Source organism: Caloenas nicobarica, chromosome 28, assembly GCF_036013445.1.
Source record: "Caloenas nicobarica isolate bCalNic1 chromosome 28, bCalNic1.hap1, whole genome shotgun sequence".
NCBI lineage: Eukaryota > Metazoa > Chordata > Aves > Columbiformes > Columbidae > Caloenas > Caloenas nicobarica.
Window position 1 is genome coordinate 761,112 of NC_088272.1, and position 27,713 is coordinate 788,824.

Genomic DNA, 27,713 nt, shown 5'->3' on the forward strand with positions numbered 1-27,713 from the left:
GTTTGGGTCATACTGGGAGCACTGGGAGCGGGTATGGGTCAAACTGGGAGCACTGGGAGGGAACTGGGAGGGACTGGGAGCAGGTTTGGGTCAAACTGGGAGCACTGGGAGTGGGTTTGGGTCATACTGGGAGCACTGGGAGCGGGTTTGGGTCAAACTGGGAGCACTGGGAGGGAACTGGGAGCGGGTTTGGGTCATACTGGGAGCACTGGGAGCGAGTTTGGGTCATACTGGGAGCACTGGGAGGGAACTGGGAGCGAGTTTGGGTCATACTGGGAGCACTGGGAGCGAGTTTGGGTCATACTGGGAGCACTAGGAGCGGGTATGGGTCAAACTGGGAGCACTGGGAGGGAACTGGGAGGGACTGGGAGCAAGTTTGGGTCATACTGGGAGCACTGGGAGGGACTGGGAGCAAGTCTGGGGCAAACTGGGAGCAGGTTTGGGTCATACTGGGAGCACTGGGAGCAGGTTTGGGTCAAACTAGGAGGGTCTGGGAGGGACTGGGACCCAGTTCAGTCCATACTGGGAGCACTGGGACCCAGCTCGGTCCATACTGGGAGCACTGGGACCCAGTTCAATCCATACTGGGAGGGACTGGGACCCAGTTCTGGCCATACTGGGAGGGACTGGGACCCAGTTCAATCCATACTGGGAGGGACTGGGACCCAGCTCGGTCCATACTGGGAGCACTGGGACCCAGCTCGGTCCATACTGGGAGCACTGGGACCAGCTCGGTCCATACTGCGGGCACTAGGACCCAGTTCACACCCTCGGCCCCGCCCCTTTCCCAAGCCCCGCCCCCTCCACCCCCCGCCCCCTCCAATAAACCGCGTTCCTTCCGCTGCTGGGCGTGGCCTTTGATCGGCAGCGCCGGGGGCCCAATCAGAGAACGGCAAGAGCGAGCGGGGCGGGAGGGGGCGGGACTTCCGGCGCGGCCTCCACTTCCGGCGCGGCGCCGGCGGGGCCGCCGCCGTGGGGTTTTTTTTTAAAACCCGCCCCTTCCAAAAAAAAAGAACAAAAACAACCCCAAAACCGCCCGATTTTTCACCCGCCCGCTTTGCCGACGCCGCGAAAAACGCCCCGAAAAGGGAAAAGAGCGGCGGAAATGACGAAACCGCCGCGGAAAAGCGCGGGAGGGGGGGGCGGCAGGTGAGGGGGGAAAGGGGCGGGGCCTGGGGGTGGGCGGGGCCTTGGAGTGGGCGGGGCCTGGGGGTGGGCGGGGCCTTGGGGTGGGCGGGGTTAAGGGGGTGGGCGGGGCTAAAGGGGAATGGGAGCCGGTTGGGAGCAAACTGGGAGCACTGGGAGGGAACTGGGAGGGACTGGGAGCAGGTTTGGGTCAAACTGGGAGCACTGGGAGCGGGTTTGGGTCATACTGGGAGCACTGGGAGGGAACTGGGAGCGGGTTTGGGTCAAACTGGGAGCACTGGGAGGGAACTGGGAGGGACTGGGAGCGGGTTTGGGTCATACTGGGAGGGAACTGGGAGGGACTGGGAGCAGGTTTGGGTCATACTGGGAGCAGTGGGAGCAGATTTGGTTCATACTGGGAGCACTGGGAGCAGGTTTGGGTCATACTGGGAGCACTGGGAGGGACTGGGAGCGAGTTTGGGTCAAACTGGGAGCACTGGGAGCGGGTTCGGGTCATACTGGGAGCACTGGGAGGGAACCGGGAGGGACTGGGAGCAGCTTTGGGTCAAACTGGGAGCACTGGGATCAAGTTTGGGTCATACTGGGAGCACTGGGAACAAGTTGTGGACATACTGGGATGGACTGGGATGTTACTGGGAGCAGGTTTGGGTCAAACTGGGAGGGTCTGGGAGGGACTGGGACCCAGTTCAGTCCATACTGGGAGCACTGGGACCCAGTTCGGTCCATACTGGGAGCACTGGGACCCAGTTCAGTTCATACTGGGAGGGACTGGGACCCAGTTCTGGTCATACTGGGAGGGACTGGGACCCAGCTCGGTCCATACTGGGAGCACTGGGACCCAGTTCAGTCCATACTGGGAGGGACTGGGACCCAGCTCTGGCCATACTGGGAGCACTGGGACCCAGCTCGGTCCATACTGGGAGCACTGGGACCCAGTTCAGTCCATACTGGGAGGGACTGGGACCCAGTTCAGTCCATACTGGGAGCACTGGGACCCAGTTCAGTCCATACTGGGAGGGACTGGGACCCAGTTCAATCCATACTGGGAGGGACTGGGACCCAGTTCGGTCCATACTGGGAGCACTGGGAGCCAGCTCGGTCCATACTGGGAGCACTGGGACCCAGTTCAGTCCATACTGGGAGGGACTGGGACCCAGTTCAATCCATACTGGGAGGGACTGGGACCCAGTTCGGTCCATACTGGGAGCACTGGGAGCCAGCTCGGTCCATACTGGGAGCACTGGGACCCAGTTCAGTCCATACTGGGAGCACTGGGAGCCAGCTCGGTCCATACTGGGAGCACTGGGACCCAGTTCAGTTCATACTGGGAGCACTGGGACCCGCTCGGTCCATACTGGGAGCACTGGGACCCAGTTCGGTCCATACTGGGAGGGACTGGGACCCAGCTCGGTCCATACTGGGAGCACTGGGACCCAGTTCGGTCCATACTGGGAGCACTGGGACCCATTTCAATCCATACTGGGAGCACTGGGACCCAGCTCGGTCCATACTGGGAGCACTGGGACCCAGCTCGGTCCATACTGGGAGCACTGGGACCCAGTTCAATCCATACTGGGAGGGACTGGGACCCAGTTCAATCCATACTGGGAGCACTGGGACCCAGTTCAGTCCATACTGGGAGCACTGGGACCCAGCTCGGTCCATACTGGGAGCACTGGGACCCAGTTCGGTCCATACTGGGAGCACTGGGACCAGCTCGGTCCATACTGGGAGCACTGGGACCAGCTCGGTCCATACTGGGAGCACTGGGAACAAGTTCTGGTCATACTGGGATGGACTGGGAGGGGACTGGGAGAGGGTTTGGGTCGTACTGGGAGCACTGGGAGGGAACTGGGAGGGACTGGGAGCAGGTTTGGGTCAAACTGGGAGCACTGGGAGGGAACTGGGAGGGACTGGGAGCGGGTTTGGGTCGTACTGGGAGCACTGGGAACAAGTTCTGGTCATACTGGGATGGACTGGGAGGGGACTGGGAGGGACTGGGAGCGGGTTTGGGTCATACTGGGAGCACTGGGAGGGAACTGGGAGGGACTGGGAGCAGGTTTGGGTCATACTGGGAGCACTGGGAGGGAACTGGGAGGGACTGGGAGCAGGTTTGGGTCATACTGGGAGCACTGGGAGGGAACTGGGAGGGACTGGGAGCAGGTTTGGGTCATACTGGGAGCACTGGGAGGGAACTGGGAGGGACTGGGAGCAGGTTTGGGTCATACTGGGAGCACTGGGAGGGAACTGGGAGGGACTGGGAGCAAGTTTGGGTCGTACTGGGAGCACTGGGAACAAGTTCTGGTCATACTGGGATGGACTGGGAGGGGACTGGGAGGGCCTGGGAGCGGGTTTGGGTCATACTGGGAGCACTGGGAGGGAACTGGGAGGGACTGGGAGCAGGTTTGGGTCATACTGGGAGCACTGGGAGGGAACTGGGAGGGACTGGGAGCGGGTTTGGGTCATACTGGGAGCACTGGGAGGGAACTGGGAGGGACTGGGAGCAGGTTTGGGTCAAACTGGGAGCACTGGGAGGGAACTGGGAGAGACTGGGAGCGGGTTTGGGTCGTACTGGGAGCACTGGGAGGGACTGGGAGGGACTGGGAGCGGGTTTGGGTCAAACCTGGAGCACTGGGAGGGAACTGGGAGGGACTGGGAGCGGGTTTGGTCATACTGGGAGCACTGGGAGGGACTGGGAGGGACTGGGAGCGGGTTTGGTCATACTGGGAGCACTGGGAGCAGGTTGGGTCATACTGGGAGCACTGGGAGGGAACTGGGAGGGACTGGGAGCGGGTTTGGGTCATACTGGGAGCACTGGGAGGAAACTGGGAGGGACTGGGAGCAGGTTTGGGTCAAACTGGGAGCACTGGGAGGAAACTGGGAGGGACTGGGAGCGGGTTTGGGTCATACTGGGAGCACTGGGAGGGACTGGGAGCGGGTTTGGGTCATACTGAGGAGGACTGGGAGCAGGTTAGTGTCAAACTGGGAGCACTGGGAGCACTGGGAGCGGGTTTGGGTCATACTGGGAGCACTGGGAGCAGGTTTGGGTCAAACTGGGAGCACTGGGAGCGGGTTTGGTTCATACTGGGAGCACTGGGAGCGGGTTTGGGTCATACTGGGAGCACTGGGAGCGGGTTTGGGTCATACTGGGAGCACTGGGAGCAGGTTTGGGTCAAACTGGGAGCACTGAGAGCAGGTTTGGGTCAAACTGGGAGCACTGGGAGCGGGTTTGGGTCATACTGGGGAGGACTGGGACGGACTGAGAGGGACTGGGGTGTTACTGGGAACAAGTGTGGGTCAAACTGGGAGCACTGGGAGGGAACTGGGAGGGACTGGGAGCAAGTTTGGGTCAAACTGGGAGGAACTGGGAGGGACTGGGAGCGGGTTTGGGTCAAACTGGGAGCACTGGGAGGGACTGGGAGGGACTGGGAGCGGGTTTGGGTCATACTGGGAGCACTGGGAGCGGGTTTGGGTCAAACTGGGAGCACTGGGAGGGAACTCAGAGGGACTGTGAGCGGATTTGGGTCAAACTGGGAGCACTGGGAGGGAACTGGGAGCACTGGGAGCAGGTTTGGTTCATACTGGGAGAACTGGGAGCGGGTTTGGGTCATACTGGGAGCACTGGGAGGGACTGGGAGCGGGTTTGGGTCAAACTGGGAGCACTGGGAGGGAACTCAGAGGGACTGTGAGCGGATTTGGGTCAAACTGGGAGCACTGGGAGGGAACTGGGAGCACTGGGAGCAGGTTTGGTTCATACTGGGAGAACTGGGAGCGGGTTTGGGTCATACTGGGAGCACTGGGAGGGACTGGGAGCGGGTTTGGGTCATACTGGGAGCACTGGGAGGGAACTGGGAGGGACTGGGAGCGGGTTTGGGTCATACTGGGGAGGACTGGGAGCACTGGGAGCAGGTTTGGGTCAAACTGGGAGCACTGGGAGCAGGTTTGGGTCATACTGGGAGCACTGGGAGCGGGTTTGGGTCAAACTGGGAGCACTGGGAGGGAACTGGGAGGGACTGGGAGCAGGTTTGGGTCAAACTGGGAGCACTGGGAGGAAACTGGGAGGGACTGGGAGCAAGTTTGGGTCAAACTGGGAGCACTGGGAGGGAACTGGGAGGGAGTGGGAGCGGGTTTGGGTCATACTGGGAGCACTGGGAGGGACTGGGAGAGGGTTTGGGTCATACTGGGAGCACTGGGAGGGACTGGGAGGGACTGGGAGCAGGTTTGGGTCATACTGGGAGCACTGGGAGCGGATTTGGGTCATACTGGGAGCACTGGGAGGGACTGGGAGCACTGGGAGCAGGTTTGGGTCATACTGGGAGCACTGGGAGCAAGTTTGGGTCAAACTGGGAGCACTGGGAGCGGATTTGGGTCATACTGGGAGGGGCTGGGAGGGAACTGGGAGGGACTGGGAGCAGGTTTGGGTCAAACTGGGAGCACTGGGAGGGAACTGGGAGGGACTGGGAGCGGGTTTGGGTCATACTGGGAGCACTGGGAGCAGGTTGGGTCATACTGGGAGCACTGGGAGGGAACTGGGAGGGACTGGGAGCAGGTTTGGGTCAAACTGGGAGCACTGGGAGGGAACTGGGAGGGACTGGGAGCGGGCTTGGGTCATACTGGGAGCACTGGGAGGGAACTGGGAGCGGGTTTGGGTCATACTGGGAGCACTGGGAGGGACTGGGAGGGACTGGGAGTGGGTTGGGGTCAAACTGGGAGCACTGGGAGTGGGTTTGGGTCATAATGGGAGCACTGGGAGGAAACTGGGAGGGACTGGGAGCAAGTTTGGGTCATAATGGGAGCACTGGGAGGGACTGGGAGGGACTGGGAGCAGGTTTGGGTCATACTGGGAGCACTGGGAGCAGGTTGGGTCATACTGGGAGCACTGGGAGCACTGGGAGGGACTGGAGCGAGTTTGGGTCAAACTGGGAGCACTGGGAGGGAACTGGGAGGGACTGGGAGTGGGTTTGGGTCATACTGGGAACACTGGGAACAAGTTCTGGTCATACTGGGATGGAGTGGGAGGGGACTGGGAGGGACTGGGAGAGGGTTTGGGTCGTACTGGGAGCACTGGGAGGGAACTGGGAGGGACTGGGAGCAGGTTTGGGTCAAACTGGGAGCACCTTTGGGTCATACTGGGAGCACTGGGAGCAGGTTTGGGTCATACTGGGAGCACTGGGAGGGAACTGGGAGGGACTGGGAGCAGATTTGGGTCGTACTGGGAGCACTGGGAGGGAACTGGGAGGGACTGGGAGCGGGTTTGGGTCAAACTGGGAGCACTGGGAGCGGGTTTGGGTCATACTGGGAGCACTGGGAGGGAACTGGGAGGGACTGGGAGCAGGTTTGGGTCATACTGGGAGCACTGGGAGCGGATTTGGGTCATACTGGGAGCACTGGGAGGGAACTGGGAGGGACTGGGAGCGGGTTTGGGTCATACTGGGAGCACTGGGAGGGAACTGGGAGGGACTGGGAGCAGGTTTGGGTCAAACTGGGAGCACCTTTGGGTCATACTGGGAGCACTGGGAGCAGGTTTGGGTCATACTGGAAGCACTGGGAGAGACTGGGAGGGACTGGGAGCGGGTTTGGGTCAAACTGGGAGCACTGGGAGCGGGTTTGGGTCATACTGGGAGCACTGGGAGGGAACTGGGAGGGACTGGGAGCGGGTTTGGGTCATACTGGGAGCACTGGGAGCGGATTTGGGTCATACTGGGAGCACTGGGAGGGAACTGGGAGGGACTGGGAGCGGGTTTGGGTCATACTGGGAGCACTGGGAGCGGATTTGGGTCATACTGGGAGCACTGGGAGGGAACTGGGAGGGACTGGGAGCAGGTTTGGGTCAAACTGGGAGCACCTTTGGGTCATACTGGGAGCACTGGGAGCAGGTTTGGGTCATACTGGGAGCACTGGGAGAGACTGGGAGGGACTGGGAGCGGGTTTGGGTCAAACTGGGAGCACTGGGAGCGGGTTTGGGTCATACTGGGAGCACTGGGAGGGAACTGGGAGGGACTGGGAGCAGGTTTGGGTCATACTGGGAGCACTGGGAGCGGATTTGGGTCATACTGGGAGCACTGGGAGGAAACTGGGAGGGACTGGGAGCGGGTTTGGGTCATACTGGGAGCACTGGGAGCAGGTTTGGGTCATACTGGGAGCACTGGGAGAGACTGGGAGGGACTGGGAGCGGGTTTGGGTCAAACTGGGAGCACTGGGAGCGGGTTTGGGTCATACTGGGAGCACTGGGAGGGAACTGGGAGGGACTGGGAGCAGGTTTGGGTCATACTGGGAGCACTGGGAGCGGATTTGGGTCATACTGGGAGCACTGGGAGGGACTGGGAGGGACTGGGAGCGGGTTTGGGTCATACTGGGAGCGCTTGGGGGCGGAGCTGTGGAGCGGTGGGCGGGGCTATGGAGCTCTGCGCGGGGCTATGGGGTGGTGGGCGTGGCTATGGAGCTGTGGGCGGGGCTGTGGGCGGGGCTACAGAGCCCTGGGCGTGGCTATGGGGCTGTGGGCATGGCAATGGAGCTGTGGGCGGGGCTATGGGGCTGTGGGCGTGGCAATGGAGCTGTGGGCGGGGTTATGGGGCTGTGGGCAGGGCTATGGGGCCGTGGGCGGGGCTATGGGGCGGTGGGTGGGGCTATGGGGCCATGGGCGGGGCTGTGGGGCTGTGGGCGGGGCTATGGGGCCGTGGGCGGGGCCTTTGAGCTGTGGGCGGGGCTATGGGGCTGTGGGCATGGCCACAGTCTTGGGGCGGAGTTCCAGCGCCGTGGGCGTGGCCCAGGGGCTGTGGGCGTGGCCTGAGGGGCTGTGGGCGTGGCCACGGAGCTGTGGGCGGGGCCAGGGCTCTGTGGGCGGAGCCACAGCCCAGTGGGCGTGGCTTCCTGACCCCGCCCCCCCCTCCCCCCTTCCTCTCTCTGTCCCCCCGCAGTCCCGGCCTGGCCCTGCGGGTGGCGCTGGCGGGGGCGTGGCACGTGGTGCGGGGGCGGAGCCTGGGCCAGCTGGGCCGGGTCCTGGCGCTGTTGGAGGCTGTGGGGCGGGCGGCCCCGGGGCTGCTGCGCTACCGGCACGCGGCGCGGCTGCGACTGGGCCTGCGGGCGGCCGTGAGTGCTGCTGAACCCCCATCCCCGGCCCCGCCCCGCGCCCCGCCCGGGACCCGCCCCTTTCCGAACTACGTGGCCGCCGCCGGGCCGCCAAGATGGCCGACGGCCCCCACGAGATGGCTTATGGTCCCCCAAGGTGGCCGCTTGTTTCCCAAGATGGCCGACAGCGGCCCAAGATGGCCGACGGCTCCCCCGATGGCCAAAGGCTCCCCAAGATGGCTGCCAGCCCTCCAATATGGCCGACACCCCCAATATGGCCACCACCCGCAATATGGCCGCCACCCATCCAGTATGGCCGACAACCCTCCAATATGGCCAACAACCCTCCAATATGGCCGACACCCCCCAATATGGCCGTCACCCTCCAATATGGCCGCCATCCATCCAATATGGCCACCACCCATCCAATATGGCCACCACCCCCAATATGGCCGCCACCCATCCAAAATGGCCGACAACCCTCCAATATGGCCGACACCCCCCAATATGGCCGTCACCCTCCAATATGGCCGCCACCCATCCAATATGGCCACCACCCGTCCAACATGGCCGCCACCCATCCAAAATGGCCGACAACCCTCCAATATGGCCGACACCCCCCAATATGGCCGCCAGCCTCCAATATGGCCGCCACCCATCCAATATGGCCGCCACCCATCCAATATGGCCGACACCCCCCCAATATGGCCAAGAACCCTCCAATATGGCCGCCACCCATCCAATATGGCCACCACCCATCCAATATGGCCGCCACCCATCCAATATGGCCGCCACCCATCCAATATGGCCGACACCCCCCCAATATGGCCACCACCCCCAATATGGCCGCCAGCCTCCAATATGGCTGCCAGCCCCCAATATGGCAGCCAGCCCCCAATATGGCCGCCACCCATCCAATATGGCCGCCACCCATCCAATATGGCTGACACCCCCCCAATATGGCCAAGAACCCTCCAATATGGCCGCCACCCATCCAATATGGCCGACAACCCTCCAATATGGCCGACACCCCCAATATGGCCGCCAGCCCCCAATATGGCCACCACCCATCCAATATGGCCACCACCCATCCAATATGGCCGCCACCCATCCAATATGGCCGACACCCCCCCAATATGGCCACCACCCCCAATATGGCCGCCAGCCTCCAATATGGCCGCCAGCCCCCAATATGGCCGCCACCCATCCAATATGGCCGACACCCCCCCAATATGGCCAAGAACCCTCCAATATGGCCGCCACCCATCCAATATGGCCGACAACCCTCCAATATGGCCGACACCCCCCAATATGGCCGTCACCCTCCAATATGGCCGCCACCCATCCAATATGGCCACCACCCATCCAATATGGCCGCCACCCCCAATATGGCCGCCAGCCCCCAATATGGCCAATACCCCCCAATATGGCTGCCACCCATCCAATATGGCCACCAGCCCCCAATATGGCCGCCACCCCCAATATGGCCGCCACCCATCCAATATGGCTGACACCCTTTCAATATGGCCACCAGCCCCCAATATGGCCACCACCCATCCAATATGGCCACCACTGCCCAATATGGCCGCCACCCCCAATATGGCCGCCAGCCCCCAATATGGCCGCCACCCATCCAATATGGCCACCACCCATCCAATATGGCCACCACCCATCGAATATGGCCACCACCCTAATATGGCCGACACCCCCAATATGGCTGCCAGGGGCCAATATGGCCGCCAGCCCCGGGGCATCATGGGAAGGGTGTGGGGAATAGGGGGCGGCCATATTGGCCCCCTGGCAGCCATATTGGTCCTCTGGCGGCCATATTGGCCCCACCCTGGCGGCCATATTGATCCCCTGGCGGCCATATTGGCCCCACCCTGGCGGCCATATTGGCCCCGCCCTGTCGGCCATGTTGGCCCCCTGGCAGCCATCTTGGCCCCACCCTGGCGGCCATATTGGCCCCCTGTCGGCCATATTGGCCCCACCCTGGTGGCCATCTTGGTCCCCTGTCGGCCATCTTGGCCCCATCCTGTCAGCCATCTTGGTCCCCTGTCGGCCATCTTGGCCCCACCCTGGCAGCCATCTTGGTCCCCTGTCAGCCATCTTGGCCCCCTGGCAGCCATCTTGGCCCCACCCTGGCGGCCATATTGGTCCCCTGGCTGGCATATTGATCCCCTGGTGGCCATATTGGCCCCCTGTCGGCCATATTGGCCCCACCCTGGTGGCCATCTTGGTCCCCTGTCAGCCATCTTGGCCCCCTGGCAGCCATATTGGCCCCACCCTGGCAGCCATCTTGGTCCCCTGTCGGCCATCTTGGTCCCCTGGCAGCCATCTTGGCCCCGCCCTGGCGGCCATATTGGCCCCCTGGCAGCCATATTGGTCCCCTGGCGGCCATATTGGCCCCACCCTGGCGGCCATCTTGGTCCCCTGGCGGCCATCTTGTCCCCGTCCTATCGTCCATATTGATCCCCTGTCGGCCATATTGGCCCCCTGGCAGCCATATTGGCCCCCCGCGTCGGCCATCCTGCCCCCTCGTCGGCCATCTTGCCTCCCCCCCGTCGGCCATCTTGGCCCCTCCTTTTCAGCGATATCTCCCCTCCCCGTCGGCCATCTTGCCCCTGCCCCGTCGGCCATCTTGCCCCCGCCCCGTCGGCCATCTTGCCCCCCGTCGGCCATCTTGCAGGTGCTGATGCAGATGCTGCGCGAGGCCGAACCCGACGGGCGGATCCTCGACACCCTCGATTGGTTCTTCCCGGAGGGGGAGGGGGCGGAGGCCCCGCCCCCCGGCCCCGCCCAGCCCGTCAGTGACCCCCCGGGGGAACTGGGAGGGACTGGGAGGGCCTGGGAGGCTGTACTGGGAGAACTGGGAGGAACTGGGAGGGACTGGGAGGGACTGGGAGAGACTGGGGGGAACTGGGAGGGACTGGGAGAGACTGGGGGGAACTGGGAGGGGAACTGGGACCACTGGGAGTGAGTTTGTGTGATACTGGGAGGCACTGGGATGTTACTGGGAGCTTGTTGAGGCTGTACTGGGAGCACTGGGAGGGATCTGGAAGGGACTGGGGGAAACTGGGAGGGATTGGGGGGAACTGGGATGAACTGGGAGGCACTGGGAGGCTGTACTGGGAGAACTGGGAGGAACTGGGAGGGGAACTGGGAGCACTGGGAGTGAGTTTGTGTGATACTGGGGGGCACTGGGATGTTACTGGGAGCTTGTTGAGGCTGTACTGGGAGCACTGGGAGGGACTGGGGGGAACTGGGAGGAATGGGAGGCTGTACTGGGAGAACTGGAAGGGAACTGGGAAGCACTGGGAGGCTGTACTGGGACAACTGGGAGGAACTGGGGGGGACTGGGAGGCCGTACTGGGAGCACTGGGAGGGAACTGGGAAGCACTGGGGGGAACTGGGGGACATTTAGTGGTCACTGGGATGAACTGGGAGGCACTGGGAGGCTGTACTGGGAGAACTGGGAGGAACTGGGAGAGGAACTGGGAGCACTGGGAGTGAGTTTGTGTGATACTGGAAGGCACTGGGATGTTACTGGGAGCTTGTTGAGGCTGTACTGGGAGCACTGGGAGGGAACTGGGAGGGACTGGGGGAAACTGGGAGGGATTGGGGGGAACTGGGATGAACTGGGAGGCACTGGGAGGCTGTACTGGGAGAACTGGGAGGAACTGGGAGGGGAACTGGGAGCACTGGGAGAGAGTTTGTGTGATACTGGGGGGCACTGGGATGTTACTGGGAGCTTGGTGAGGCTGTACTGGGAGCACTGGGAGGGAACTGGGAGGGATTGGGGGGAACTGGGATGAACTGGGAGGCACTGGGAGGCTGTACTGGGAGAACTGGGAGAGACTGGGGGGGAACTGGGAGGCACTGGGAGGCTGTACTGGGAGAACTGGGAGGAACTGGGAGAGACTGGGGTGGAACTGGGAGGAACTGGGAGGCACTGGGAGGCTGTACTGGGAGCACTGGGAGGGAACTGGGAAGCACTGGGGGGAACTGGGGGACATTTAGTGGTCACTGGGATGAACTGGGAGGCACTGGGAGGCTGTACTGGGAGAACTGGGAGGAACTGGGAGGGGAACTGGGAGCACTGGGAGTGAGTTTGTGTGATACTGGGGGGCACTGGGATGTTACTGGGAGCTTGTTGAGGCTGTACTGGGAGCACTGGGAGGGAACTGGGAGGGACTGGGGGAAACTGGGAGGGATTGGGGGGAACTGGGATGAACTGGGAGGCACTGGGAGGCTGTACTGGGAGAACTGGGAGGGAACTGGGAGGGGAACTGGGAGCACTGGGAGTGAGTGTGTGTGATACTGGGGGGCACTGGGATGTTACTGGGAGCTTGTTGAGGCTGTACTGGGAGCACTGGGAGGGAACTGGGAAGCACTGGGGGGAATGGGAGGCTGTACTGGGACAACTGGGAGGAACTGGGGGGGACTGGGAGGCCGTACTGGGAGAACTGGGAGGGAACTGGGAAGCACTGGGGGGAACTGGGGGACATTTAGTGGTCACTGGGATGAACTGGGAGGCACTGGGATGCTGTACTGGGAGGACTGGGAGGAACTGGGGAGGACTGGGAAGAACTGGGAGGGGAACTGGGAGCACTGGGAGAGACTGGGGGGGAACTGGGAGGTACTGGGAGGCTGTACTGGGAGAACTGGGAGGGACTGGGGGGAACTGGGAGGGGGACTGGAGGGAACTGGGGGAACTGGGAGGGACTGGGGACCCTGGGGGGGACTGGAGGGAACTGGGGGGAACTGGGCTGAACTGGGACGGACTGGAGGGACCCAGGAGTGCCCCTGGCCCCGCCCCCAGACCCCCCGCGAGCTCCGATTGGTCGGGGAGGCCCAGGAGAGTTTCCGGGAGCTCATACTGGGCTTACTGGGAGACCCAGCGCGGCGGGCGGAGTATCTGGAGGTGAGACCAGTACAAACCAGTATAAACCAGTATGAACCAGTATAGACCAGTATAAGCCTGGATAAACCACTACGGACCAGGCAACCCCCCCCGGGAGCCCCCCTGTGCCCTCCCAGTGCCTCCCAGTCTCTCCCAGTTCATCCCAGTATCATCCCAGTGACCCCTCGGTGTCTCCCAGTCCCTCCCAGTTCATCCCAGTTCCCTCCCAGTTCAAACCAGTGACTCCTTGGTGTGTCCCAGTTCCCTCCCAGTTCATCCCAGTGACCCCTCAATGTCTCCCAGTTCCCTCCCAGTCCCTCCCAGTTCATCCCAGTTCCCTCCCAGTTCAACCCAGTGACCCCCCAGTGTCTCCCAGTCCCTCCCAGTTCCCTCCCAGTTCCCTCCCAGTCCCTCCCAGTCCATCCCAGTTCCCTCCCAGTCCCCTCCCAGTCCATCCCAGTCCCTCCCAATTCTGTCCCAGTCCCTCCCAGTCCATCCCAGTCCCTCCCAGTTCAAACCAGTTCCCTCCCAGTCCCTCCCAGTCCCTCCCAGTTCAAACCAGTGACCCCCCAGTGTCTCCCAGTTCCCTCCCAGTCCCTCCCAGTCCATCCCAGTTCCCTCCCAGTCTCTCCAGTCCCCTCCCAATCCATCCCAGTTCCCTCCCAGTTCCCTCCCAGTCCCTCCCAGTCCCTCCCAGTTCAACCCAGTGACCCCCCAGTGTCTCCCAGTTCCCTCCCAGTCCCTCCCAGTCCCTCCCAGTTCCCTCCCAGTTCAAACCAGCGACCCCTCGGTGTCTCCCAGTCCGTCCCAGTCCCTCCCAGTTCCCTCCCAGTCCCTCCCAATTCCCTCCCAGTCCCTCCCAGTTCCCTCCCAGTTCCCTCCCATTCCCTCCCATTCCTTCCCAGAGTCTCCCAGTTCATCCCAGTTCCCTCCCAGTTCCCTCCCAATTCCCTCCCATTCCCTCCCATTCCTTCCCAGTGTCTCCCAGTTCATCCCAGTTCCCTCCCAGTTCCCTCCCAGTCCCTCCCAGTCCCTCCCAGTTCCCTCCCAGTCCCTCCCATTCCTTCCCAGTGTCTCCCAGTTCATCCCAGTTCCCTCCCAGTTCCCTCCCAGTCCCTCCCAGTCCCTCCCAGTTCCCTCCCAGTCCCTCCCATTCCTTCCCAGTGTCTCCCAGTTCATCCCAGTTCCCTCCCAGTTCCCTCCCAGTCCCTCCCAGTCCCTCCCAGTTCCCTCCCAGTCCCTCCCATTCCTTCCCAGTGTCTCCCAGTTCATCCCAGTTCCCTCCCAGTTCCCTCCCAGTCCCTCCCAGTCCCTCCCAGTTCCCTCCCAGTCCCTCCCATTCCTTCCCAGTGTCTCCCAGTTCATCCCAGTTCCCTCCCAGTTCCCTCCCAGTTCCCTCCCAGTCCCTCCCAGTCCCTCCCAGTTCCCTCCCAGTGTCTCCCAGTTCCCTCCCAGTCCCTCCCAGTTCAAACCAGTGACCCCCCAGTGTCTCCCAGTTCCCTCCCAGTCCCTCCCAGTCCCTCCCAGTTCAAACCAGCGACCCCTTGGTGTCTCCCAGTCCCTCCCAGTCCATCCCAGTTCCTCCCAGTTCCCTCCCAGTCCCTCCCAGTCCATCCCAGTTCCTCCCAGTTCCCTCCCCATCCCTCCCAGTTCAAACCAGTGACCCCCCAGTGTCTCCCAGTGTCTCCCAGTCCGTCCCAGTTCCCTCCCAGTTCCCTCCCAGTTCCCTCCCAGTTCTCTCCCAGTTCATCCCAGTCCCTCCCAGTTCCCTCCCAGTTCATCCCAGTCCCTCCCAGTCCATCCCAGTCCCTCCCAGTTCCCTCCCATTTCCCTCCCAGTCCCTCCCAGTTCAAACCGGTGACCCCCCAGTGTCTCCCAGTTCCCTCCCAGTCCCTCCCAGTCCCTCCCAGTTCAAACCAGCGACCCCTTGGTGTCTCCCAGTCCCTCCCAGTCCATCCCAGTTCCTCCCAGTTCCCTCCCAGTCCCTCCCAGTCCCTCCCAGTTCAAACCAGTGACCCCCCCAGTGTCTCCCAGTTCCCTCCCAGTCCCTCCCAGTCCCTCCCAGTTCCCTCCCCATCCCTCCCAGTTCAAACCAGTGACCCCCCAGTGTCTCCCAGTTCCCTCCCAGTCCCTCCCAGTTCCCTCCCAGTTCATCCCAGTCCCTCCCAGTCCATCCCAGTTCATCCCAGTTCCCTCCCAGTTCCCTCCCAATCCCTCCCAGTTCCCTCCCAGTTCATCCCAGTCCCTCCCAGTTCCCTCCCAGTTCCCTCCCAGTCCCTGCCAGTCCCTCCCAGTTCATCCCAGTGTCCCCAGTTGGGCGCCGCTCTGGAGTACGGGGAGCGGTTCCTGGGCTCCCTGGAGAGTCTGTTCCACGAGTTCCTGCGCCGGGTGGAGGCCGCGCTGCCCCCCCCGCAGCCCCAGCTGGTGAGACTGGGAGCACTGGGAGCACTGGGAGCACTGGGAGCACTGGGAGGGAATGGGATGGACTGGGAGGGAAATGGGAGGGAACTGGGATGAACTGGGAGGGACTGGGATGAACTGGGAGGGAACTGGGATGAACTGGGAGGGAACTGGGATGGACTGGGCTGAACTGGGAGGGAACTGGGATGAACTGGGAGGGAACTGGGAGGTACTGGGCTGAACTGGGAGGGAACTGGGATGAACTGGGAGGGACTGGGAGGAACTCGGATGAACTGGGAGGGAACTGGGAGGGAACTGGGATAAACTGGGAGGGAACTGGGATGAACTGGGATGAACTGGGATGGACTGGGCTGAAGTGGGAGGGTACTGGGATGAACTGGGAGGGACTGGGAGGAACTGGGCTGAACTGGGAGGGAACTGGGATGAACTGGGAGGGACTGGGAGGGAACTGGGATAAACTGGGAGGGAACTGGGATGAACTGGGATGAACTGGGATGGACTGGGCTGAACTGGGAGGGAACTGGGATGAACTGGGAGGGACTGGGAGGAACTGGGCTGAACTGGGATGGACTGGGCTGAACTGGGAGGGAACTGGGATGGACTGGGCTCTGAACTGGGAGGTACTGGGAGCCCTGAATGGGACTCTCCCTGTTAACCCCGCCCCTTTCTTGGCCCCGCCCCTTCCTTGGCCCCGCCCCCAGCTGCAGGCGCTGGTTCTCAGCCACGCCCCCCCGGGGCCCCGCCCACCGGATCTGCCAATCCTGAGCCGTTACCTGAGCGACGTGGGACACGCCCCCCGGGGTAGGGGCGGGGCCAGCGGGGGGCGGGGCCGGGAGGGGGCGTGGCCGGGAGGGGGCGTGGCTTGGAGGGGGCGTGGCCGGGAGGGGGTTCGGGTCCCTTTAAGCTCCCGGTTTCCCCTCCCAGTCCCTCCCAGTTCATCCCAGTTCCCTCCCAGTTCCTCCCAGTTCATCCCAGTTCATCCCAGTGACCCCCCAGTGTCTCCCAGTTCCCTCCCAGTTCCTCCCAGTTCCCTCCCAGTTCATCCCAGTTCCCTCCCAGTCCCTCCCAGTTCCCTCCCAGTTCATCCCGCTTCATCCCAGTTCATCCCAGTAAACCCCCAGTCCATCCCAGTCCCTCCCAGTCCATCCCAGTTCATCCCAGTTCCCTCCCAGTTCATCCCAGTGAGCTCCAGTGTCTCCCAGTTCAGCCCAGTCCAGCCCAGTGGACCCTTCTATGTCTCCCAGTTTATCCCAGTTCATCCCAGTTCCCTCCCAGTTCCCTTCCAGTCCCTCCCAGTTCATCCCAGTTCCCTCCCAGTCCCTCCCAGTGACCCCCCAGTGTCTCCCAGTTTGTCCCAGTCCCTCCCAGTTCCCTCCCAGTCCCTCCCAGTCCATCCCAGTGACCCCTCAGTGTCTCCCAGTTCCCTCCCAGTTCCCTCCCAGTTCACCCCAGTTCCCTCCCAGTTTATCCCAGTCCATCCCTGTTCCCTCCCAGTTTATCCCAGTCCATCCCAGTTCCCTCCCAGTCCCTCCCAGTCCCTCCCAGTTCCCTCCCAGTCCCTCCCAGTCCCTCCCAGTTTATCCCAGTCCCTCCCAGTGACCCCCCAGTGTCTCCCATTCCCCGCAGTCCCTCGTCCGGCTCCGCCCCCTCAGAGGCTCCGCCCCCTCGCACCGCGGCCATTGGGTGAGTGCCAGGGGGCGTGGCCAAGGGGAGGGGGCGGGGCCAAGGGAGGGGGCGGGGCCGAGGGGAGGGGGTGGGGCAATGCCAAGGGGCGTGGCCAAGGCCGGGGGCGTGGCCAAGGCCAGGGGCCCATTGGGGACACCCAGTTCCTTCCCAGTTCATCCCAGTCCATCCCAGTTCATCCCAGTGCTCTCCCAGTTCATCCCAGTGCCCTCCCAGTTTGTCCCAGTGCCCTCCCAGTTCATCCCAGTTCATCCCAGTGCCCTCCCAGTTCATCCCAGTCCCTCCCAGTTCATCCCAGTGCCCCGTAGATCCCTCCCAGTAGCTTCCAGTTCATTCCCAGTGACCCGTCAATGTCTCCCAGTCCATCCCAGTCCATCCCAGTTCATCCCAGTTCATCCCAGTCCCTCCCAGTCCATCCCAGTGCTCTACCAGTTCATCCCAGTCCCTCCCAGTTCATCCCAGTGCCCTCCCATTTCGTCCCAGTGCCCTCCCAGTTCATCCCAGTGCCCTCCCAGTTCAGCCCAGTGCCCTCCCAGTTCATCCCAGTCCCTCCCAGTTCATCCCAGTGCCCTCCCAGTTCACCCCAGTGCTCTCCCAGTTCACCCCAGTGCCCTCCCAGTTCATCCCAGTGCCCTCCCAGTTCACCCCGGTCCCCTCCCAGTTCATCCCAGTGCCCTCCCAGTTTGTCCCAGTGCCCTCCCAGTTCACCCCAGTTCATCCCAGTGCTCTCCCAGTTCATCCCAGTGCCCTCCCAGTTCACCCCAGTGCCCTCCCAGTCCATCCCAGTGCCCTCCCAGTTCACCCCAGTGCCCTCCCAGTTCCTCCCAGTTCATCCCAGTACCCTCCCAGTTCATCCCAGTTCATCTCAGTGCTCTCCCAGTTCACCCCAGTCCCCTCCCAGTTCATCCCAGTGCCCTCCCAGTTTGTCCCAGTGCCCTCCCAGTTCACCCCAGTTCATCCCAGTGCTCTCCCAGTTCATCCCAGTGCCCTCCCAGTTCACCCCAGTGCCCTCCCAGTTCACCCCAGTGCCCTCCCAGTTCATCCCAGTTCATCCCAGTGCTCTCCCAGTTCATCCCAATGCCCTCCCAGTTCATCCCAGTCCCTCCCAGTTCACCCCAGTGCCCTCCCAGTTCCTCCCAGTTCATCCCAGTTCCTCCCAGTTTGTCCCAGTGCCCTCCCAGTTCACCCCAGTGCCCTCCCAGTTCATCCCAGTTCATCCCAGTGCTCTCCCAGTTCATCCCAGTGCCCTCCCAGTTCATCCCAGTTCCTTCCCAGTTCATCCCAGTTCATCCCAGTCCCTCCCAGTTCATCCCAGTGCCCTCCCAGTTCACCCCAGTGCCCTCCCAGTTCATCCCAGTCCATCCCAGTTCATCCCAGTGCCCTCCCAGTTCATCCCAGTTCATCCCAGTGCTCTCCCAGTTCATCCCAGTGCCCTCCCAGTTCATCCCGGTTCATCCCAGTTCATCCCAGTGACCCCCCCACTGTCTCCCAGTTCCCTCCCAGTGCCCTCCCAGTTCATCCCAGTCCCTCCCAGTTCATCCCAGTTCATCCCAGTGCTCTCCCAGTTCATCCCAGTGCCCTCCCAGTTCATCCCGGTTCATCCCAGTTCATCCCAGTGACCCCCACACTGTCTCCCAGTTCCCTCCCAGTGCCCTCCCAGTTCATCCCAGTCTCTCCCAGTTCATCCCAGTTCATCCCAGTTCATCCCAGTTCATCCCAGTCCCTCCCAGTTCATCCCAGTTCATCCCAGTTCCTCCCAGTTCACCCCAGTAACCCCTCATTGTCCCTCCGCCAGAGTTCGTCGGCGACCCCGAGGTGGCCCCGCCCAAGAAGGTAATTAGTGGGGGGTGTTAATTAGCACCTGGGGGGGGGAATTAATGACCAAGAGCTGGGGGGGGTGCTAATTAAATTCGTTAATTAATGGTGTGGGGCTTAATTAAGCCGCTTTGCTCCCCTCCAGGCCCGTCCCTGCCGCTCCTCGCCCCGCCCCAGTGAGTAATTACCCGCCTAATTAACCCCCTGAGCTTAATTAACGCGCTGCCAAATAGGGAGCCATTGCCTTCCTCCCGCTGCCAAATAGGGAGCTGCCCCCGTTGCCGCATAGGGACACCCCAAGTCCCGCCCCCCGCGCCCTCTGATTGGTCCGCGCCCGCCGCCCGCGCTCCCCATTGGTCGAGCGCCCCGCCCGTTGCCGGCAATGGGACCGTACCACTGCGTGGGGCCGGAGGGGTGGCCGGGGACGTAAATCGCGTCTAAATGGCGTTTTAAAAAATAAAAAGGGGGGCCAAACGGCGCGTTGCCGCGGAGGGGGGGGACGGGGTGGCGCCCTCCGCGCTGAAAAAATCCGTAAAAAGCCGTTTTTGGAGGTTTTTCGGTGGTTTGGCCCCCCCCCCGCCGCCGCGCGGTGGGAAGGCGCGGGGGCGGAGCGGAAGGGGCGGGGCCCGAGCCGGGCATTTCCGGTTCCGGCCGAGCGGGGAAGGCGGCGGGGCGGCCGCGATGCTGATTAAAGTGAAGGTGAGCGGCGGCGGACGCGGGGGGGGCGGCCCCTTCCGCCCACTGAGCCCGTCCGGACCCCCCGGGACCCCCCGGGACCCACCGGCAGCCGTTCAGGCCCATTGGGACCCATTGAGGCCCATGGAGGCCCATTGAGACCATCGCCCCCCATCGCCCCCCCTTGATTCCCATTGATTCCCATTGCCCCCCATTGCCCCCATTGATTCCCATTGCCCCCATTGCCCCCATTGCCCCCCATTGATTCCCATTGATTCCCATTGATTCCCATTGATTCCCATTGCCCCCCATTGATCCCATTGCCTCCCATTGCCCCCCATTGATTCCCATTGCCCCCCATTGCCCCCATCGCCCCCCATTGATTCCCATTGATTCCCATTGCCCCCCATTGCCCCCATTGATTCCCATTGCCCCCATTGCCCCCATTGCCCCCCATTGATTCCCATTGATTCCCATTGATTCCCATTGATTCCCATTGCCCCCCATTGATCCCATTGCCTCCCATTGCCCCCCATTGATTCCCATTGCCCCCCATTGATTCCCATTGATTCCCATTGCCCCCATTGCCCCCCATTGATTCCCATTGCCCCCCATTGCCCCCCATTGCCCCCCATTGCCCCCCATTGATTCCCATTGATCCCCATTGCCCCCATTGATTCCCATTGCCCCCATTGCCCCCATTGCCCCCCATTGATTCCCATTGATTCCCATTGCCCCCCATTGATCCCATTGCCTCCCATTGCCCCCCATTGATTCCCATTGCCCCCCATTGATTCCCATTGATTCCCATTGCCCCCATTGCCCCCCATTGATTCCCATTGCCCCCCATTGCCCCCCATTGCCCCCCATTGCCCCCCATTGATTCCCATTGCCCCCCATTGCCCCCCATTGCCCCCCATTGATTCCCATTGATTCCCATTGCCCCCCATTGATTCCCATTGCCCCCCATTGCCCCCATTGCCCCCCATTGATTCCCATTGCCCCCCATTGCCCCCCATTGCCCCCATTGCCCTCCATTGATTCCCATTGACCCCATTGATTCCCATTGATTCCCATTGACCCCATCGCCCCCCATTGATTCCCATTAATTCCCATTGATTCCCATCGCCCCCCATTGATTCCCATTAATTCCCATTGATTCCCATCGCCCCCCATTGATTCCCATTAATTCCCATTGATTCCCATTGCCCCCCATTGATTCCCATTGATTCCCATTGCCGCCCATTGCCCCCTATTGATCCCATTGCCCCCCATTGCCCCCATTGCCCCCCATTGCCCCCATTGCCCCCCATTGATTCCCATTGATTCCCATTGATTCCCATTGCCCCCCATTGATTCCCATTGACCCCATTGCCCCCCATTGATTCCCATTGATTCCCATTGATTCCCATTGCTCCCTTTTGATTCCCATTGATTCCCATTGATTCCCATTGCCCCCCATTGCCCCCCATTGATTCCCATTGATTCCCATTGCCCCCATTGATTCCCATTGATTCCCATTGATTCCCATTGCCCCCCATTGCCCCCCATTGATTCCCATTGATTCCCATTGCCCCCATTGATTCCCATTGATTCCCATTGATTCCCATTGCCCCCATTGATTCCCATTGATTCCCATTGATTCCCATTGCCCCCCATTGCCCCCCATTGATTCCCATTGATTCCCATTGCCCCCCATTGATTCCCATTGCCCCCCATTGATTCCCATTGATTCCCATTGCTCCCTATTGATTCCCATTGATTCCCATTGATTCCCATTGCCCCCATTGATTCCCATTGTCCTCCATTGCCCCCCATTGCCCCCCATTGATTCCCATTGCCCCATTGCCCCCCATTGATTCCCATTGCCCCCCATTGATTCCCATTGCCCCATTGCCTCCCATTGCCCCCCATCGCCCCCATTGATTCCCATTGATTCCCATTGATTCCCATTGATTCCCATTGCCCCATTGATTCCCATTGATTCCCATTGATTCCCATTGACCCCATTGATTCCCATTGCCCCCCATTGCCCCCAATTGCCCCCCATTGATTCCCATTGATCCCATTGCCCCCCATTGATTCCCATTGATCCCATTGCCCCGCATTGATTCCCATTGCCCCCCATTGATTCCCATTGATTCCCATTGCCCCCATTGCCCCCCATTGCCCCCCATTGATTCCCATTGCCCCCAATTGCCCCTCATTGATTCCCATTGATTCCCATTGCCCCCCATTGCCCCCATTGCCCGCCATTGCCGCCCATTGATTCCCATTGCCCCCCATTGATTCCCATTGCCCCCCATTGATTCCCATTGCCCCCATTGATTCCCATTGATTCCCATTGCCCCCCATTGCCCCCATTGCCCCCCATTGCCCCCCATTGATTCCCATTGCCCCCCATTGATTCCCATTGCCCCCATTGCCCCCATTGATTCCCATTGATTCCCATCCATTGCCCCCCATTGCCCCCCATTGATTCCCATTGCCCCCATTGCCCCCATTGCCCCCCATTGATTCCCATTGATTCCCATTGATTCCCATTGCCCCCCATTGCCCCCCATTGATTCCCATTGATTCCCATTGCCCCCCATTGATTCCCATTGATTCCCATTGCCCCCCACTGCCCCCCATTCATCCCATTGCCCCCATTACCCCCATTGAACCCGTTGCCCCCCATTGATTCCCATTGATTCCCATTGATTCCCATTGCCCCCCATTGCCCCGCATTGATTCCCATTGATTCCCATTGCCCCCCATTGATTCCCATTGATTCCCATTGCCCCCCACTGCCCCCCATTCATCCCATTGCCCCCATTACCCCCATTGAACCCGTTGCCCCCCATTGAGACCATTGGGACACATTGAGGCCCAAACCACTGAGGCCCATTGAGCCCATTGAGACCCATTGAAACCATTGCCCCCATTGCCCCCATCGCCCCCCATTGATTCCCATTGATTCCCATTGCCCCCCATTGCCCCCCATTGCCCCTCATTGCCCCCCATTGATTCCCATTGATCCCATTGCCCCCCATTGATTCCCATTGCCCCCATTGCCCCCCATTGCCCCCCATTGATTCCCATTGCCCCCATTGCCCCCCATTGCCCCCCATTGATTCCCATTGCCCCCATTGCCCCCCATTGCCCCCCATTGATTCCCATTGCCCCCATTGCCCCCCATTGCCCCCCATTGATTCCCATTGCCCCCCATTGATTCCCATTGATTCCCATTGCCCCCATTGCCCCCCATTGATTCCCATTGATCCCATCGCCCCCCATTGATCCCATTGCCCCCCATTGCCCCCCATTGATTCCCATTGATCCCATTGCCCCCCATTGATTCCCATTGATTCCCATTGATCCCATTGCCCCCCATTGATTCCCATTGATCCCATTGCCCCCCATTGCCCCCCAATGATTCCCATTGCCCCCCATTGATTCCCATTGCCCCCCATTGCCCCCCATTGATTCCCATTGATTCCCATTGCCCCCATTGCCCCCCATTGATTCCCATTGATCCCATCGCCCCCCATTGATCCCATTGCCCCCCATTGCCCCCCATTGATTCCCATTGATCCCATTGCCCCCCATTGATTCCCATTGATTCCCATTGATCCCATTGCCCCCCATTGATTCCCATTGATCCCATTGCCCCCCATTACCCCCCAATGATTCCCATTGCCCCCATTGCCCCCCATTGCCCCCCATTGATTCCCATTGCCCCCCATTGATTCCCATTGATTCCCATTGCCCCCCATTGATTCCCATTGATTCCCATTGCCCCCCATTGATTCCCATTGATTCCCATTGATTCCCATTGATTCCCATTGATTCCCATTGCCCCCATTGCCCCCCATTGCCCCCCATTGATTCCCATTGATTCCCATTGCCCCCATTGCCCCCCATTGATTCCCATTGATTCCCATTGCCCCCCATTGCCCCCCGTTGATTCCCATTGCCCCCCATTGCCCCCCATTGATTCCCATTGATTCCCATTGATTCCCATTGCCCCCCATTGATTCCCATTGACCCCATTGCCCCCCATTGCCCCCCATTGATTCCCATTGCCTCCCATTGCCCCCCATTGCCCCCCATTGATCCCATCGCCCCCCAGTCACCCCCTTTGCCCCCCATTGCCCCCCCATTGGTCCCATTGCCCCCCATCGCCCCCCATTCACCCCCATTGACCCCATTGATCCCATTGCCCGCCATTGATCCTATTGACCCCCATCGATCCCCCCCAGACCCTGACGGGCAAAGAGATCGAGATCGACATCGAACCCACCGACAAGGTACGGAAGCCCCGCCCCCTTTTTTGGGGGCCACGCCCCCGTGACTCCACCCACTTGGGGGTGTGGCCATGCCCCCCCGGGCCATGCCCCCTCATTTGGGGGGTTTTGGGGGGGCAGGTGGAGCGGATCAAGGAGCGGGTGGAGGAGAAGGAGGGGATCCCCCCCCAGCAGCAGAGGCTCATCTACAGCGGGAAGCAGATGTGAGCAACTGGGAGGGACTGGGAGGGACTGGGGGGTCACTGGGGTGAACTGGGAGGGACTGGGAGGGGACTGGGAGGGACTGGGAGAGACTGGGGGGTCATTGGGATGAACTGGGAGGGACTGGGAGGGAACTGGGAGACACTGGGGGGTCACTGGGATGGACTGGGAGGGGACTGGGAGGGACTGGGGGGTCACTGGGATGAACTGGGAGGCCCTGGGAGGGAACTGGGAGGGACTGGGGGGATCACGGGGATGAACTGGGAGGCACTGGGATGACCTGGGAGGCACTGGGAGGGACTGAGGGACACTGAGGGGGTCACTGGGATGAACTGGGATGAACTGGGAGACACTGGGAGGTCACTGGGATGAACTGGGAGGGACTGGGCGGCACTTGGAGGGAAATGGGAGACACTGGGGGGTCACTGGGCTGAACTGGGAGACACTGGGAGGGACTGGGGGACACTGAGGGGGTCACTGGGATGAACTGGGAGGCACTGGGAGGGAACCGGGTGACACTGGGAGGGACTGGGAGACACTGGGAAGGACTGGGAGACACTGGGGGGTCACTGGGATGAACTGGGAGGGACTGGGAGGGAACTGGGGGACACTGCGGGGTCACGGGGATGAACTGGGAGGCACTGGGGTGAACTGGGAGGCACTGGGCGGGGACTGGGAGAGACTGGGGGGTCACTGGGATGAACTGGGAGACACTGGGAAGGATTGGGAGACACTGGGGGGTCACTGGGATGAACTGGGAGGGACTGGGAGGGGACTGGGAGACACTGGGGGGTTACGGGGATGAACTGGGAGGCACTGGGAGGGGACTGGGAGGGACTGGGGGGTCACGGGGATGAACTGGGAGGGACTGGGAGGGAACCGGGTGACACTGGGAGGGACTGGGAGACACTGGGGGGTCACTGGGATGAACTGGGAGACACTGGGAAGGACTGGGAGACACTGGGGGGTTACGGGGATGAACTGGGAGGCACTGGGGCGAACTGGGAGGCACTGGGAGGGGACTGGGAGAGACTGGGGGGTCACTGGGGTGAACTGGGAGGGAACTGGGTGACACTGGGAGGCACTGGGAGGGGACTGGGAGGGACTGGGGGGTCACTGGGCTGAACTGGGAGGGAACTGGGCTGAACTGGGAGGGAACTGGGAGACACTGAGAGGTCACTGGAATGAACAGGGAGGGGCTGGGAGGGAACTGGATGACACTGGGGGGTCACTGGGATGAACTGGGAGACACTGGGAGGGACTGGGAGACACTGGGGGGTCACTGGGGTGAACTGGGAGGGACTGGGAGGGAACTGAGAGACACTGAGGGGGTCACTGGGATGAACTGGGAGACACTGGGGGTGTCACTGGGCTGAACTGGGATGACCTGGGATGAACTGGGAGGAACTGGGTGACACTGGGGGACATTGAAGGGGTCACTGGGATGAACTGGGAGGGAACTGGGATGAACTGGGAGGGAACTGGGAGGGAACTGGGATGAACTGGGATGACCTGGGATGAATTGGGAGGGAACTGGGAGACACTGGGGGGTCACTGGGATGAACTGGGAGGGAACTGGGAGACACTGAGGGGTCACTGGGATGAACTGGGAGGGAACTGGGATGAACTGGGAGGAACTGGGTGACACTGGGGGGTCACTGGGATGAACTGGGAGGGAACTGGGAGACACTGGTGGGTCACTGGGATGAACTGGGAGGGAACTGGGGTGAACTGGGAGGGAACTGGGAGACAGTGGGGGGTCACTGGGATGAACTGGGAGGGAACTGGGATGAACTGGGAGGAAACTGGGAGACACTGGGGGGTCACTGGGATGAACTGGGAGGGAACTGGGATGAACTGGGAGACACTGGTGGGTCACTGGGATGAACTGGGAGACACTGGTGGGTCACTGGGATGAACTGGGAGGGAACTGGGGTGAACTGGGAGGGAACTGGGAGACAGTGGGGGGTCACTGGGATGAACTGGGATGAAGTGGGATGAACTGGGAGGGACTGGGAGACACTGGGGGGTCACTGGGATGAACTGGGAGGGAACTGGGCTGAACTGGGAGGGAACTGGGAGACACTGGGGGGTCACTGGGATGAACTGGGAGGGAACTGGGATGAACTGGGATGAACTGGGAGACACTGGTGGGTCACTGGGATGAACTGGGAGGGAACTGGGAGACACTGGTGGGTCACTGGGATGAACTGGGAGGGAACTGGGATGAACTGGGAGGGAACTGGGAGACAGTGGGGGGTCACTGGGATGAACTGGGGAGGGACTGGGATGAAGTGGGAGGGAACTGGGAGACACTGGGGGGGTCACTGGGATGAACTGGGAGGGAACTGGGGTGAACTGGGAGGGAACTGGGAGACACTGGCGGGTCACTGGGATGAACTGGGAGGGAACTGGGGTGAACTGGGAGGGAACTGGGAGACACTGGGGGGTCACTGGGATGAACTGGGAGGGAACTGGGATGAACTGGGATGAACTGGGAGACACTGGTGGGTCACTGGGATGAACTGGGAGGGAACTGGGATGAACTGGGATGAACTGGGAGACACTGGTGGGTCACTGGGATGAACTGGGAGGGAACTGGGAGACACTGGTGGGTCACTGGGATGAACTGGGAGGGAACTGGGGTGAACTGGGAGGGAACTGGGAGACAGTGGGGGGTCACTGGGATGAACTGGGATGAAGTGGGATGAACTGGGAGGGACTGGGAGACACTGGGGGGTCACTGGGATGAACTGGGAGGGAACTGGGCTGAACTGGGAGGGAACTGGGAGACACTGGGGGGTCACTGGGATGAACTGGGAGGGAACTGGGCTGAACTGGGAGGGAACTGGGAGACAGTGGGGGGTCACTGGGATGAACTGGGAGGTCACTGGGCTGAACTGGGAGGGAACTGGGAGACACTGGGAGGTCACTGGGATGAACTGGGAGGGAACTGGGCTGAACTGGGAGGGAACTGGGATGAACTGGGATGACCTGGGAGACATTGAGGGGTCACTGGGCTGAACTGGGAGGGAACTGGGATGAACTGGGAGACACTGGGGGGGTCACTGGGCTGAACTGGGCGCCGTGCGGGTTGAGCAGTGGGCGTGTCCTTCCCCCCGTGGTGGGCGTGTCCTCCCCCGGGGTGGGCGTGTCCTCCCCCGGGGTGGGCGTGTCCCGACGGCTGTCCCCGCGCTGCCATTGGCCGGGCAGGAACGACGAGAAGACGGCGGCCGATTACAAGATCCAGGGCGGGTCGGTGCTGCACTTGGTGCTGGCGCTGCGGGGGGGCGTGGCCTCGGCGGGGCGGGGCCTCCGCGGGGGGCGGGGCCTCCGCGGGGGGCGGGGCCTCGCTGAGGGGCGGAGCCCCGCGGGGGCGTGGCTTCGCTGAGGGAGGGGGCGTGGTCTCCGCGAGGGGCGTGGCCTCGCCTGGACCGAACCACCCGCTCCCCCCCCCCCCCAGCCCCGAGTTGGTTCGTCCCAGGGTGGAATAATAAAGAGAATTAAGAGAA

The 27,713-nt window shown here is 61.8% G+C and overlaps 1 protein-coding gene across 4 annotated transcripts; it reads left to right on the forward strand.

Annotated features, from left to right (window-relative positions):
* The first annotated feature begins 1,007 nt into the window (after positions 1–1,007).
* LOC135999477 (NEDD8) lies at positions 1,008–27,713 on the forward strand. Of its 4 annotated transcripts, XM_065653042.1 has the most exons (12): positions 1,008–1,149; positions 8,064–8,235; positions 10,904–11,020; positions 13,037–13,138; positions 15,431–15,541; positions 16,240–16,339; positions 17,165–17,221; positions 19,017–19,054; positions 19,182–19,212; positions 23,956–24,003; positions 24,121–24,203; positions 27,415–27,713. In XM_065653042.1, exons 1-12 carry the CDS (start codon positions 1,106–1,108, stop codon positions 27,556–27,558), a joined length of 1,047 nt encoding a protein of 348 aa, XP_065509114.1. In that variant the 5' UTR covers positions 1,008–1,105; the 3' UTR covers positions 27,559–27,713. The 4 variants fall into 4 exon arrangements, with proteins under 4 accessions (XP_065509114.1, XP_065509115.1, XP_065509116.1 ...); XM_065653043.1 differs by lacking the exon at positions 17,165–17,221; XM_065653044.1 differs by lacking the exon at positions 15,431–15,541.